At 27.7% G+C, this 17175-nt stretch overlaps 1 protein-coding gene across 10 annotated transcripts in view; it reads right to left on the bottom strand.

Moving 5' to 3' along the window:
- LOC106679133 (small conductance calcium-activated potassium channel) overlaps positions 1-17175 on the bottom strand; it is a gene marked incomplete at its 3' end in the record, with an annotated part of 993499 nt that overhangs the window by 400282 nt on the left and 576042 nt on the right. For 2 of the 10 annotated variants that reach the window (XM_067049048.1, XM_067049051.1), the window contains 1 exon segment: positions 14218-14360. In XM_067049048.1, the coding sequence (XP_066905149.1) occupies positions 14218-14259 (42 nt within the window). 10 annotated transcript variants of the gene reach the window in all.

Here is a 17175-nt window from a genome sequence, read left to right as displayed (position 1 = left end):
CGTAACAGCGTTCTATATGTAATTTTCCACTTTCTAAGAAACCTAACATTCTGGTATATACAAGCGTAAAACGTAACAACAAAACAGATTTAATTTTTTATAGGAGTTTATGAATGACTCAATACATTGGTGTTCGGAACTTTAATACAAAATATTGGTGTCTATAATTATTAAAAATTTGGACAGTAATGTTTTTATTTTAGGAAATTTTAAAAATGCTTGAGATTGACAATTTCTTATATAGAATTAAACTGACACCAACTGAACATACCTTGTAACATACTTTCGCGTCAGAATGATTTATCTCATGTTTAGAGTCCTTACAGCAACAGAGGATCGTCAAAGTTAACATATTATTCATAGAATCGTAATGCATGGCTCTCCAAGAATATACCCGAATTATGTACTCCACTGCGTAATGTATAGCACAAATGAACAATAATGTCATATTCAGAACGAAGAGCATCCGTCCTGCTATGGTTGTTGCGACAAATGCGGTTAATTACGGTTCAATTTTCTACGTCAACACAGCAACCTTGCAGTAATTATTTCATCATTAGTAACAAAGAATACAAATTTAACACACTTGAGTGAGATGTCAAAACACGCCAAAAGATCTTTGTCGGGGAATCGAAGAAGTGGTTTTGCAATTATTTACAATGGATTAACAATATTAAAAAAAATTAATGACATTTACACCTGTATTTACATTAAAACACTTCTAGTAAATTTGGAGGGCATGTGGAGAAACCACCCATTAGTAGTGGAAACCACTATAATATTTCTACATTAGGATGTCTCGAAGCCGTCTCATTTTCAAGCGCCATGTAGGATTATCAGGAATGGAAGAGGAAGCACGGTTTCAAACTAGTGGGTTTGTGTTGTTAGGGAGTACATAAAAGAATTGATATCTGGTTCGGGCTAGATCAGTTACATATGGAACAGGTCTTTATGGATTATTTTATTTCTGACAAAGTAAGAAGAATTGAGGTTTTTACGGAGAATTTTGGATTGTAAGGATTGGATGCCTAAGTAATTCTAAGGTTTATTGAAGTGCCAAATTTCAACTCTGCATGCCCAGATAGAACAACTTTTTACTTACCTTTTTTTTTAATATTATAATAATAATCTATTTATTCTAGGTTATTTCAGTTAAGGATAATAATATACCTATAAAAAGGTGAACTTAGTAAGCCATGAAAATAAAAATGTAATAATTATAAAAAAAATAAAATTAGCTTCAACAAAATTTTATTTAAAAATAAAAATGAAAACAAAATGACAAGAGTGCATGATAGTAAAATTTCTTTTCGAATTTCAGTTCTTGTAATTAAGAGAATTATAATTTAAAAAAATAATTATCAATATTATAAAGTTGCACCTCACTTCGATTATAGCGAAAAGGTTGTTGTAACATTCCAGGCATATATCTAAATACCTAATGCAAAAAAATCCTCTCTATAGAATTTTACTCAACGAACTTCAAAACTGATGTACATACCTAAGAAATAACTCATCTTGGAAAATCTAAAAAATAGCACTGAAAGAAAAATATTTACGTAATATCAGGCAGGCACTAAAGGTTTTAGAGTCCTACACAATAACCCCATCACCTGGTCTGAAATTACCTTGATATCCTAAAACAACTGTTCCTTAAGTGGGTGCTGCGGCATCCTGGGGTGCCCCAATCATATGCCAGGAGTACCACAAGCAAGCACCACTTTATCAACATAAAAAAAAAATTAAATTGTTAAACTAAAATAAATTGTATCAAAATTAAGTCTCAAACATCCATTGTTAATACTTCAAATGTACAACGTTTCGGCCAACCCGGCCATCATCAAAGACAATAAATTAAATAACAGGTTTTATTATACATTTATTTTTAACAATTGTTAACAACATTACTACTTATAAATTAGTAATAATGTATCTTTAGATTAATTGCTACATTCCGCATCTCATTGAAATTTCAATGAGATGCGGAATGTAGCAATTAATCTAAAGATACATTACTACTTATAAATTAGTATACATTTATCCTTCCTTACAATCAGCATATAATTAATTTATTACAACGGGTTATTTTGGTCTAAATTATTATTTCTTTTATTATTAAAATTCATATCAAAGTTAATTGTAAATAGTAATATAAAATTTAACTATATTATGTATAAATGAATTTTTCTTGTACCAAAGGATCATTTTTTTAGCTCGGCACGGTTGACTCCAGATTTAATAGTCCAGTAAAGGTGTCCCGAAATTTGTTTAGGCCAAAAGGGTGCCGTGGCGAAAAAAAATTCGTGGGAACCGCTGTCTTAAACCATCAGAAGAAGAAATCGAGAGCAACGATATAGAAGATGAATTGCCAGAAAAGAAAGGAAAATTTAACCTAAACCTGACAAAAGAGTAAAGAACAACTAAGGAGTGTTCCTGAAGGGCTAATATGTTTTATATTTATTTTCATGGAGGATGATATTTTTCTTTAAATATTTTAAAAAGATGAAAGTAGAGGAAATTCCACGTCTGTGCTTAGAGGATGAAGAAAAAGAAGAGCATATACTTAGTTAATACAAATTCCTTGCCTCTTACAGACTTACATACCTGAATCAGGCAATAACGAATCGGTTACCTGAAAACGTCTGTTACAAACTCGGATTAATTATTCTGAGAATTTCAACTTCTCCTTACTGTTTGATAGGTGATAATAATAATAATAATATTCTTTATTTATTCTGGAACTTGGATTAGTCATTTAGAAGAATGATAACAAAGTTAAAAAAAATAAAAATAGACTTATAGAACATAAATATAACAAAAATAATAAATTAGAAAATAAAAAATAAATAAATAATAACATTTAACAGAAATCGTAAAATAGTTATTAAAGTATAAATAACATGATACAAAACCATTTATCATCTCATAAATCATAGCGTAATTCAATTAAAAAATAATTTAAAAAAAGAAAAATTATTGTTTAGGTAATTACAAGTACAAAAGAAAGTCGAAAACATCGAAAGTAGAAAAATAATAATAAATAAATAACAAGGGGAAAAATAAAAAACTATAAATAAAAAATAAATTATAACAAATCATAAATCTTAAGGTATATTCTAATAATAATAAAATAAATGGAAAAAATATTTTATTAGCATAAACAGATATCTACTGATGCTATATAGATTCTGAAAACATTTAATAATATTCACGTAACATTTCATCCATCTCTCTATCAATTTATAATTTTGTTTGAAGTTTTTTATTGTCATTCTTCGGGATTCGAATGAACAGTAGTTAATTGAAGCTACGGAATTTTATATAAGTAAAAGTATTAAGGCCTTAAAAGAATAATTACATAATAATAAAACCTAGTCATATCATAATAACGAAAGTTTATTTTATTTAATTTTATCAAAAATACATGAACGGATAATAAAATCGTGATTAGAATAATTATGAGACTAAATGACGACTTTGACTTTTCTTTCTAATGAGTCCTATTCATTGATTGGCGGTTTGCCTAACTTTTCTAAATGTCAAGTCATTAAGGGAAAGATATTCTTTTTTTTATAATCTCGTTAAATTTAAATATTTCTTTTAACATAATGTTATATACTATTTTTTCATTGATAATTTATGTAATTAAAAAAATTAAACGTATTATTAATCCATAAGGATTGCTTTATTTTATATTTCTTGTTCATAAATGGTACTTCAGTAATCAGGCTCAATTCTTTAGACAACAGTTTACAGTTATATTTTTAAATAACAGGCGGGCTGAAAAGTTTATTGGCTGACACATAAATGGTGCTAGAAGAATTAAATCCATTTGATTTTTAGTAAGCTCTAACCTTCAAAAAGATACGTGTAAAAATTTGACAACTGTCAGACTATTAGTTTGTGAGATACAGCATTTTGAGTGAAACAACTTTTGTTAGTCTGAAAAAAATGGATAAAAAGGAATTTCGTGTGTTAATAAAGGATTACTTTTTGGCGAAAAAAAAATACTGTTGAAACCAAGTCCTCTTAAACATTATTCGGACTCCAGGAAATTAAACCGTTGAGAAGTGGTTTGCTAAATGAGGCGAAATGAGGACTGAGGACGATGCAGTGGACGCTCCAAAGATGCCAACGAAAACATCAAAAAATCCACAAAATAATTTTGGATGATCGTAACGAGAAGTTGATCTAGAAATCAAAGGAACGTGTTGGACATATCGTGAATGAATATTTGGGTATGCAAAAGTGTGCAAAGTTGGTGCCGTGCGAGCTCAATATCGGCCATAAACACGAATTGATAATTCTGAGCAGTGTTTAGAGCTGCTCTATTGTAATAAACCCGAAATTCTCCAGACCTGGCCTCCAGCGACTTTTTCCTGTTCTCAGAATGGTCGCTGGAAAGAAATTTAGCGCCGAGGAAGAGGTAATCACCGAAACTGAGGTCTATTTTCAGACTAATGACAAATAGTATAAAACTGGCATCGAAAAATTGAATGACCGCTATCATTGTATCGTCCTCGAAAGGCAACTATATTGAATAATAAAATCAAACGTTAAAAAAGAATTTTTTTTTCTATGTTAACATACAAACTTTTCAGCCCAACTGTTAACTAAATCTAGTAACCATAAAAAAATCAACATACAGAAGGGCAAGAAGCGATATTATACAATTTTTAACTGTCCAGAACTTTACAGAGCATGCGCAGTACAAGTGTTGTTAGGGAAAAGTCCATACTACGCATATTCCGTACAGTTCTGGATAGTCAAAATTGGTTGTTGGAACAGACCTGTAGGAATTGTCAAAAAAGCTGATTTTATAAATTTTTTTCGGCCAATACTCCCATTGGACTCCTATATTGCCTAACCATGGTTGGTGGTCAAAGTTTTTTCATTTTGTGGGACCGCCACTCAATGAAAAAATTCGACGCCCCTGGCCGGATTCGAACCGGCACCGCCCCATATACATCCAATTGGTAAGAATGTGTCTTAACCACTGAGCTACGGTTGGCCCCAGATTTTATATTATATTATTATTTAATATAAGGTGACTACATACTATCGAATAGTAAGATCTCGTATTTGTAAGTAAGGCTAATATCTGTGAAAATCAAATGCCATGATTAGTATCTGCAGGATTTTTTTTACGCGATATTATATTAAAAACTTTTTTTTTCAAAAGTATGTCATATAAAATTGTACCTAGTGTTCATTATTTTGTAAAGACACGTTCATTTTTAACATATTATACACCCAAATTACTGGATTAGCAACGAAGAGATGCTAGCTTTCATTACGAATCCACCTCTATGGTACTTCTTGGAGCCTATTTAATGTAGACTGTATCTAAGGTAGATCTCTCATCACCTTAATCAAAACACGGCTGGGATAAAAGAAAATTATTTTTTTACGGCAGCTGATCTCGAGCACAAGTTTTCCTGCTGCTTTCTGATGGTTTTGATTTAATAATCTTTAATCTCCGTGAGTATTTTTTATTCATAATCTACAAGGCGTGTTAAACATTTTTGTAAAAAGATTTTTTTTCATTATCTGCAAGGTGTAATAAGGGTCTTCGTAAGAGAGTTTATTAATTTTCCCCCTTCATTTCTAAATTTAATAAAATAATAAGGAATTAAGTTTTCTGAGTTTTTTTTTTAGTGATTTAGCTGTATTTAACATATTATTTCCTTTATATAACGTAATTTTTAATAGAATAATTTGTTCTTATTTATTTTTAAATTAGATTTTTCAAGAAATAACTACGAAACTAGAAAACAATATTTCTTTTTTTCAAGGATGTGGTAATTAAATTATTTACGAATCTTTTAAACAATCGAGGGGAAAATCTGAAAATCGTTACAAAAATACGGTGAACCTTCTTCCTCAATGTATTTTGATAAAAAATTTACTCAGAACTTAACTAAAGTTTACCCGATTTTTTAAAACTAATTTACAAAACAACTGTAACTATCTTACAGCAGTAGTTAAAAATGGAGATTACGTATTTTAATATAATTTAATTGCGCTTAGAAGTTATTTTTAATTTATACTTTATTAGAAAATCTTTGAATTGTGTAGAGCTTGGCAACATAGAGAAACCAAAACTGATGAAGAGCAAGGGAACTGATATAAACAGTGTGGCTTACCCTAATCTTCAAAGATAAAGTGAAGCCAAAACGGAGGTGGTTGGCCACGCCTCCAGGTAAGCTTTACGTTGACTTTAGGAGGAATATCTGCCATTGTAATCTAAACTCAACTAGAATACAGTCGATGATTGGCCTCTACTTCTCTTCCACGCCTCTGGAGTTCATCATAATTCTTTTCGTTTCACTTTTCTTGACAGCTCACAGTTTAGCCACCTGGTCTTAATAGATAATTTTATTAAAGAAAAACTTAGGTGCATTAAATATTTTACGATGGGTTTCGGATTTAAAGATCGAATACAAGAGGAATTAAATGGTTTAGTGGAGCACCAAACCTGAACTCTGTACAATCGAACAGGTCTTATTATGTTCATTTGGAATTAATAGGAAGTTTCTATCTTTAGTACAGTATTTTAATGGTCGGAATCGACAATCAGTTTCCAGTCTTTACAGTCTTGTATTGGGATTTCAAGATAGTCGTTTGCCCAGGTCCCAGATAACGGATTTGTTCAACAAGGATAAGTGGAGTATCATTAAAAGGTTTTGTACGGCAGAAAGATATAGATTTATAAGAAAGAGTAAACATGAATTGATGAGATTAATAGGAATTTATTTTAATTTTTCAATTTTTAAACCATTCTTCAAGGTTTGTGGTGTGAGAAAGGCGATTTGGGATACAATTGATGGCATTATTCATTATTCACTGAGGCAATCCATTCCGGCCAATTTGAAACATTACTAAGATTTGAAATTTACTGTAACCAAATATTTACTAAAATTGGGAAGTGGAGACTTTTATACTGAAGGCAAGTTAAATCGAGTAATATTAGAAAAGCACCTGAAATTGGAAAACGGCGTGGAACCCTCCGCGGTAGCCTTACTTATCTGAATTTTAAACTGGCAATTATAGCGACTAGGTTGGTGGATGTACGACGTCACAATCTCACAAGAGGAGATCATACCAGAAGATAGGCAATCCTTCCCGGCCGGACCCACCCCACCAAGACCCCCAGGGAGCTGCGGTTCTTTATCACTTTCGAAATATCTGTTTAAAACGGAAAGAGGAGACTTGAGCTATTTTAATAGAGAAATATTTAAAAAGCAAATGAAATTGAATAACACCGTGTATTACAATTTTAAGTTATTTTTTCATATCCACTTAATTAGTAATTCTGCGTAACGGCGCAATGTCAGTGTGATTTCCCTTAATGATTTTTTTTCTAATGAAAGCGAAAATCTCTTAATTCATTATTGTATTAGATCGGAAAATCAGAAATAAAGTGTGTGATATTAACTTTAGGGAGCCAATACTGGAAGTTGATCGCGTCTTTAATTATTGAATATTGTTAGGAACAATATAGTATCTTTTTCACAATAAAATATACTAGTATGTAAGCATGATTCCAGCACTAAAACCTCGAAGTGAATGACCTGGAATTATATTTCTAAGAAATACAAATAAATGGTAAGTTCATTTATGATTTCGCAGTAATTTAAAATGTCTAATGCTTAATGTTATTTTATTGAGTCATATAAATTTTCAATCTTTCACCCTTGGCCATATAAGTTTTAGTTCCTTCTAGTTTGATGGTTTCTTTTATGATTTTATCATCCCGTTCTTAGGTTTTAAAAGCAAGGTTTTTAACTGCCCAGTCTTGGATAAAAGCAATATTATGATTTTTTCCGCTTCAATCTTTTCAGATTCCGTTCCACACTCTGGTTCGTTAAAACCATTCCTCATAAAACTGTTTGCACCACAATGTTTTAATGAAAATTCTCAGATCGATATATTTTATTAATTTAATAATTATCTATTGGGTTGGAATTTTAGGGCTTGAAACATGAAAAATTATCTGCTCTAATAACTTTTACTGTTAAGAATAGGCTTGTTTCTACACTATCCAAAGCTATCATAAAACTGGCGCCCAGTGGGACGAGCGCAATCTCGGATATTTGAACAAAGTATAAACTTTTGAAAATAGGACTTTTTGTATAAACGACATTACCAATGGATAGCGACCATGATTGATATTTCTTTTATAAAATTAAGTTTTAATAATCCTCTTTTAAATTTTGAAGAAACGAATATCGCTTATTTTCAAATAAAATTATTGTTTCCTTATTTTAAATTTTTAAAAAAAATATTAGCTTACACTTCACAGAAATCACAGAAAAACCGAAATATAATTTTTTTTAAAAGTGGATTTATTTTTACAAAAATTTTCCAAGATGGTCCAAAAATATTTTGGCATATTCACAGAATAGAACAATTACACATTGTAAATATGCAATTAAATCTTACCTGAAGATACCCTTTTTCGAATGAATGATTTATTTTTATTCTAGAAATCGAAACTATGCGTGAGTTTTGTAACCTAATTAAAATATCTGTGTTTAATTAATCAATTTAAAGTTCACTATTTTGTATGAGAGATATTCCCTTTGATACTCATATTAAATATTTTTTGAATAAATGATATATTTTTTAAAATAATAACTTCCTTCAAAACCAATTTTCTACTGTCTTCAGATTTTACGATTCACAACTTCTTTTTCCAATTAGGTTTTTTTTTTTTTTTGTTTTGTTTTTTATTATATTCATTAAAAAAATTATTTATTTTTTTTCATTTGTTAAGTAAATACACTCTATGATTTTTCGTTGAAATATGCAAAGATATTAATGTACATTTTTATGAACTTTGATAATGTTTTAAAATCAGTTTCCCCATATCTCTAATGGTAGATAGTAAATATTATTAAACTATTCTAAGCATGTGTGTGAGCTATGTTATAAACACTTTACCTGAAACCGTACCTTAAATTATTTCACAACTTCAGTAAAAACTTGAGAAAAAAAAAATTAAATAACAAATAGGGTTCAATTTTAATTTTTAATTTTATTTATTTTTTTGTACTTAACCTCGATACAATAAGATCAAATAAAAAAAGAATCGTATTATGATAATTTGTTTAGATTAAAAAAAAGTCAGATTCTGACAGTTAACGAATTATTTTTTTATTTAGTTGATATGACACTAGAATGATATTTTAATAAAAATTGTACAAACAAATTGGAGCTTACATTACTTAATGTAATATATCTTTTTCATTTGCGAGCAAAAAAATAAATTCATAAATCATACTGAATAACTTTTTTTATATATTTAAAATTTAGAGTAATATATATATCTTATCTATTTTAATTTTTTTTTTTTTAGACAAAACTGTCATCAATACATATTTTTTTATAAACCTACGTGAATGTAATAATAAACCCTCAAGGCTTAGAAACATCGATTATCGGCGTAGATAAGACGGAATTTCTCAGATTTTCCGCTTTGAAGCTGTCAAAATAGACAAAGAGATCCGCTATCACAGAGAGTGAGTATCGTTTGAAAAAACAGATGTTCAACCTAGAAACAAGAATCACAGAGATACAGTACCCTTTGCCAAATGATCGGAAGTGACTCCATCAGACTAAAATAGATAGTCAATGTTTTCACGGAAGGCCGGTGGGAAGTGTTCAAAACAAGGTACTCTGATAATAAAAATCGGATAATTATTATTATTTAGTTATATATACTATGATATATATTATTATTATTATATGTATAAAATTAATTAGCAATATATGTATTCATGTAGCACATCGAAAATTCCTTTATAACAGTTTATGAACGTTGAACATAACGATTCATTTATTTAACCAATAAATTAATTTTAAAATGTCGTATATTTATTTTTATAATACTTTATTGCTTATAATCAATTCGTTAAATATTTAAAAAAAATAGTTAAAAGGAACAGAAAGTATTTTAATTTTTATCTTTTATATTTCTTCAATTATTAATTATTGTAAATAGCAGTTTTAACTAAGTATTTATTTTATTTGTTGCCAACATAATATTTTATTTTATTGTCAACGGCGCATTTGAAATACAAATAGAAAGAGCAAATGAACCTCAAATTACTGCCTGAATTTAAGAAAACATTTTTTTTTTTTTTTAATGTTAATTACTATTTTTTTATGAAATGATAATAAAGAGAATAAATAATGCAGAGTTGGTTTACAAAATACAAATATATTTTTATCACATATAAATTTGATCAAAATTTACTAATTAACACTTGGAGAGTTTAACTTTTGAGAACAAAAATTATTTACATATTTTATAAAACCGATTTGCATTCTTTATATTTCTGTTTTTTATTATTTTAACCATTTTTCTCTTAAAATTCATTTGTAAATATTTTTTGTAATTGGCCGTTTTTACGAATATAATTAACCCTAAACATTCTGAATCGGCTTTGGTGGAAAATAATTAAATTTACTTCAAATTAGTTTCAGGTCAGTGTTTTCTTAAATAATCATTTTTGGCAATATTTTAAAAAATAATAGACAATTGCTACAGTTTTTTTAATTTTAAAGACAAATAGTTAATTATAAAGGGTCGAATTTTGGAAAATATAGCAATTAAATTTGATAATTATACGTACGAGTGGATGAAGGCGATATTTTAAAAAATAATAATCTGAGAAAAATTAATTTTAATGTTTATTTTTCCAAATCTTGTACCAGAAAATTATTTATTTTTTTTTAAGAAAAGGTTTAGAAAAATTAATACTTAGAAAGATGACAAGGAATACAATGTTCTTCAAAGCATAAATTTCTGTTTTCCAATATGTTACAAAAAAACCTTCATCAGCTCACGTCTTCAATTATGAAATTTAGAGCGCAGAAATTCAATAAAAATACCTCAACCATTTTTTAATATTCATTTTAGTAAACCAAAAAAAAAAAAATGTTTTTATAGTTATTTTGTAATATTTTTTACTTTGAATTATTATTAAGTTAATTTGATATTTAAGTAACAACTAGATATTTTATTTTGTAGTATGAATATTCTTTGTACTATAAATATTTTTTAGAAGATGATAGTTGACCGTATGAAGTAGATTGTAGAAAGATAGTCCTACTATAGTGGTGGTCAATAAATGTATCAAAATAGTAGAAAAAATTAATAATTGTTAATCAACGTTTAACAATAATACTTTTCTTTATTATTATTATTATTCCAATACTTTGGAGGGCTTCGTCAGTGCTGTCAGATTGAAACAAAGGTGACGACTGAAGTTGTTTCTTTTCATTGTTGAAGTTGTCATCTTTTTTCCACCTGATAGCCCTTAGGAAGCACTTCAAAGTGGAGCGAAACGTAGATTAACAATAACTAGTTTTCTTCTACTATTTTTTATTTTTATTGACCGCCACCAGGACTATCTTCCTACAATAAATCTTTTTTTTAATTTTATAAATTTTTATTACCATTGTTGAAATAAATAGTTTTATTTTTATTATTATATATATAAGTTTGTAGTGTAAAAGAACAATATTTGACTGTTTTTCTACGTATTTTATTTTATTTAGAATGTTTATTTATTATATTTCAATGATTGACATTTGAACAATACCATAATATTATTTTATTTTATTTTTCTGTTATTTTACTGTTTAATTTTTTATATTTAAATTTTCCAACATACCATACTTTACAATTCCATATTAATAATATGTTTTGACGACAGAAAATAAATAAATAAATGAAATATATATATTTAAAATACATGCCCCTAATTAAGAAAATGCTACTACACTATCTGATTTCATATTTCTAAATAATATATTTAATAAAGAACTTAGTAAATTGAATATTATTACTAATTAGTATTTATAAGTAAAGTACATTTCAATGGCTCGGAGTAAGAATATGATGAGCTTAATATGGAAATCTTCCCATAGAGCAATTTCAGAAAAAAATTTTAACTCTTATTTAATGCTTTACGTAGTTCATATTACATAATATTATAGAAGGATATGATGGAATTACAGAGTTAGGAAAATTGACATAGCACATTTCTTTATAGGGTAACATAGGAGAATTTTCAGCAAAATATTAATCGTCTCCAAAATTGGGGTGTTGTGACATTTTTGCTCTATACCCTTCATATGAATAATTTTTTCGCCTTCAAATAACCTTCAAATAAATTAGCAAACATAATCGATTTTAAATTAAAATGATCTTAAACTTGACACAAAAGACGACAAATGGAGTTGCATTACAAACAAGCCGATTTGGACTTGATTATCATAATGTGAGATAATTTAAGGTTAAATAACTGTAACGTTTTTTGAAGAAATAATTTTGTCTCATGATTTTGATAAGCATCAAATTCAATAAATTACAAATTTTAAAACGGAGTTGGCTGATTTTAAAACTTCACAACCAATTTTTTATAGAATATTTTCTGGCTAAATAAAATACAGGGCATGAAGATAGGTGAACATTGAAAAAAATCTAAAATCTAAAATGAAAATTAAAATTTATAACAATATTTTAATTTTGAGAAGTTATATTTAGGATTTTTAAAATAGTTATTTAAGTTGACTTAAGACTTGAAATTTAATAACTTTACTAAATACTATGATTTATTGACATAGGCATTAAATGTTTTCCTTTGTATGTTGGGAATTATTTCAAAATTTATTTAATTATAAAGTAATTTAATTTTTTTTAAAGTATCTTATTTTTAAAAAAAAATTAAGCACAACCGATTTTAAATAAAAATGTTTTTAGACTTGACACAATAAATGAAATGCAAATGAGAAAAAAATATTTTTAATTAAAAATAAAATTATGATTTTCAGAAATCAGATTTTATGTTTTTGATATTTAAACTGACCTATGTATTAAAATTTAGTAATTTTAATTGATTTTATGATTTTTTGGCTGTAGGCATAAATGCATATTTAATTATTTTAAGTTATTTTTATTTAAAAAAATAATAACCAATTTTAACTATAAATTTTTTAAAGCTTAAACTGAAAAAAATGGTTGTAATAAATAATTATATTATGAATTTTTCAAATTAGATTCAAATCATATAGAAAAACAAAAATCTGAACCTTCTGACAACTACAACTGTCATATACATCTAATTATTTTTCATCTTCAAACGTTTATAAAAATTACGATATAATAATATATAATATATTAAAATATAATATATTTTCAAACAATTTTTCCATTAATAAATTTTCATTTAAAAAAAAATGAATACAGGTAAAACTGACATGTAAGTGGGTATTGAAAAAAATTATAAAGAGACAAACATAGAATTTACAACATATATTCTAGCAGTTTTATTTAAGCTTCATTAAACCAAATTGAATGTGTACAATGATGACATTCCGTATTAACAAAATTTAAAAAATATAATTAATAATATATATTTATTTAAAGAAATCAAATTCTACACATAACTAATTTTTGAAAAAGTTATTTAAGATGATTTGAATATTATGAATAAAATTTAATATTTTTATTTGCTATTCCAATGCTTCCACTTTAGACACATATTCGTAAATTTCAAAATTTGTTTTATTATTTTAATAGTTATTTCGATTTTTTAAAATATTTAAAATAAAAATTAATATACATAACCCAATATATTAAATTGGATTACGTATATTAATTTTGCTTTTAAAGTTGAAATAGGAGATTACATGTAAGTGTTTATGGAAAAAAAAAATTAGAATGGATAACTATATTTTTATTTTCAGAAAGTTTTTGAATTTTGAAAACAGTAATTATAACTGATTTAAATGTTAAAATTATTGTATGAATGTTTCCGATTAATTGTTATCCATTTCCCATGTTATTATTATTATTTCTTGATTATAAAAAAAGATGTTTCATGTTTAAAATTTATTTTCTTACTTTGTCACTTAAAACTTATAACCTGTTTTACTGTTGAACTATCTGATTTATAAATTTGATATAGCTATAGATTTAGGTATTAATTCATTTTTGAATTAAAATTTTGTGTATTATTTAAAAATATATTTGTTAATTTTAAGAATTATTTTAAAAATAATAGTGTCCTGGGAACCATAGATGTAGTACTAATGGTGGTAAACACTTATGGACGTTGGGGGGAGTGTTACAAGATCCATCTTAGACTGTTACTGTTACTAGCTTGTTATGGATATATAGGTATGTATACATGGTGACAGTACCTTAGGAGGAATGAAGCTAGTACCTACAAAGAAGACTATCATGGACTAACACGGAGTCATGTTGGCTGAAGACAGAGGCCTGTGCTGTCAGGCTCAACGAACACCGCCGAGGACCGCCTGTCCATAGCGACTTCACCGGTCCGCGGTCGACGAGCCACTGGGCCCTATGTCGGCGAGTCTGCGCGTCCCGCTTGGGTCTCCTCCCATCTCACCGGTCACCGGATCCCTTCGTATGAGGATGGTAATGACGAATATGACTATGGTGGGGGGGTATTGTCTCATACAAAACACACCCCTAACTATATTAATTAAAGAAACTTTTAGAGTGACAATAACAGAACTTATAATAATAATAATCCTCACAGCGAGAAATCAACATCTTTTGAATTTATAAAATATAGAAAATACTACTTTGATGATCATCTCTCAATTGAGCAGTAGTAGTGTTGTAGGCGATTTTAAGGGTATGAAACTCCTGAAAATTAAGAAAATTGTATACGTTTTCCTCGAATAAAATAAACTTCAAGGGACGTGCACTTTAAATTCTTCAATATATACTTTTTAACGCCATTTGCTGTATCCATTGTAGAATTTCTGGGAAAATTAAACCATTTTCTAACAGAAAAGAAACGCTTCTACAAGAAAAAAATACTTAATCGTCTAGCTTTCATAAACCCGTCCTCTCCTGTTAAATACTGGTTGTTAGATGAATGATTACAAGATAATAATAAGATTTTCAAACATTAAAAAATCAACGCATCATTCTAGAGGTATCTCTTCTCAACATGATTTTGTAGGGAAAGTTATGCATTTCCGAACTTACAACCTATCCATAGAAAGAAGGACATTGTGATGACATTCATAAATTGTTTCTTAAATGTTCGTAAATAATTTTTTTTGGATGAATATGAATTTAAATTCAAGTATTTAAGAGAGTCATCCCCCCTTGTTTATTAATTATTATTATTTTTTTGTGGGGACCTCGTGCTAATTTTCTATGCTTATAATGATTCTGTAGCGACACAAGCATGCTTAAATTAAGTTACATGCTGTATTGATAAATTGGAACGCTCTACTTTATTACGTTAAATCATTAGTAGCAGGAATCTCATTTGAATACATTGATATTTCGTATAATGAAGTTTTATTCTGTTAGTTAATACTATTGAAAAAATATGTATGTTAATTAGAAGTATTTTTCAATGAAGTTGATGACCATAAAAAATAGTGCCTTCAATCAACCAATAATATATTCAGTTCATTATCATAAGGGGTCTCATGTACTTAGTATTCATTTTAACCGGTACATTCCACATTGTTATTCGCCTAAGCTATTAAAAATACAAGTATAAATTCTTAATAATTATAAATTAATATGAAATATATTCTTAATAATTATAAATTTAAAAAAAATGGTTCATTCATGGTTTGTTCATTCATTTAGATCATAAATCCAAAAAAAAAATCTATAATTGTCCTATGTGTACGATATTGAAGTATAGTGTACTAGTATGTAGACTGTATAGTCCAAAAGATTCTTTAGCAGGTTAGCACACTAATTTCGGCAGACATTATGCCTACTGCGACGTACATCAAAGAAGTCAAGAAAGCTTGGAACAAAAGTTATTGAGTATTTCATTGAAACATCACGTTTTTTCACAACTTTGCGCATAACCAATTCAAACTTAATAAAAACTCTTGAATCATACATAGATTCAAAATTTTGCTATTTTTTCATGCATTTTTAATAGTTTTATTGTTTTTGTCGTTATGTTATAAAACAGAAAAATTGAAATATGACTTTTTTGTAATTTTCGATGCACTACATTGTTAATTTACTTTATATATGTATTTTAATTGTTAATTTTTGTTCGAATATCAAATTACAACACAGAAGAAAATAGCAAATACTTTTTTTTTAGCAGAAGGCACTGGCGATTTACTGAGTGCAGATGGCAGAACACCTAATCAGATAAAAAGTGTATTAACGAGATTGGGCCGGTGCCTTACGCAATCTCGCTCTCGAGTCGACTATGTTGAAGCGTGAAATCTAACACATCGGGATTTGGTTTAAGGGATGAAACTTTAGATAGGTTTCACCGATAAATTTATTTAACATTAAATGTGTCAACTTAAACAGTTACACATCGGTGAAGATGCTTCAAAGAGCTTATTCTATAGAAATTGAATATTTTTCGAAATGCTATACACGTGAGTTATGGACCGACAAAACTGTTAATTTAAATAACAATTTATAGCTTTAACAGATAATTTTCAATAATATAAGTTATTATTCAAAAAGGACAGTACTATGATAATCCTTATGTTACGGGTTTAATAATATACAATTATATTTTATTTTATAATGTTATTGTTATCAACAATGATTTTCGTAATATAAATATATAAAAAGGAATACTCTCAATAAGTAGATAAATGTAAGTTATCTAGATTTTATAGTAAATAGAAAACATGTACATTTGACAGAATTAGATTCCGTTCCGTAACTTCGACTGGCACTCCCTTTAAAAAAGGCCACAAATGCGAGAAAAAATATTAGAATAAAAATTGTAGGTAATTTCCTCTTCTTCACTTTTGTATAAAATGAATATTAGAATTAATTCGAATAACATATAGTTTTAAAGTAACAAAAAGAATAAATAAAATCTAAACTTTTTTCATAACTGCCTGTGGAAAAAAACAAAGCGTTTCAAATTTAAAAAAAAAAAATGAAATTCATAAGCAGCACTGTAAAAAAATAAATTAGTACATTTTCTAAAATTTTCATCAAAAGAGCTGATATTTTGAAATAATATTAATAATAAATGATCATAGTAGATAACGAAAAATTTAAGACATTTACTTGTGTTTAATATTGAATAGCTTTATGTAGCTAAAAAAATGTCTTGGTTTTAATATAAATCTTGAGCACCTGCTTTCCACAATATTTGTCTATTA

The sequence above is a fragment of the Halyomorpha halys genome, unplaced genomic scaffold (assembly GCF_000696795.3).
Source record: "Halyomorpha halys isolate HHAL.00 unplaced genomic scaffold, Hhal_1.1 Scaffold178.1, whole genome shotgun sequence".
Lineage (NCBI taxonomy): Eukaryota > Metazoa > Arthropoda > Insecta > Hemiptera > Pentatomidae > Halyomorpha > Halyomorpha halys.
Note: the sequence above shows the minus strand (reverse complement) of the source record. Positions and strands in the feature narration are given on the sequence as shown.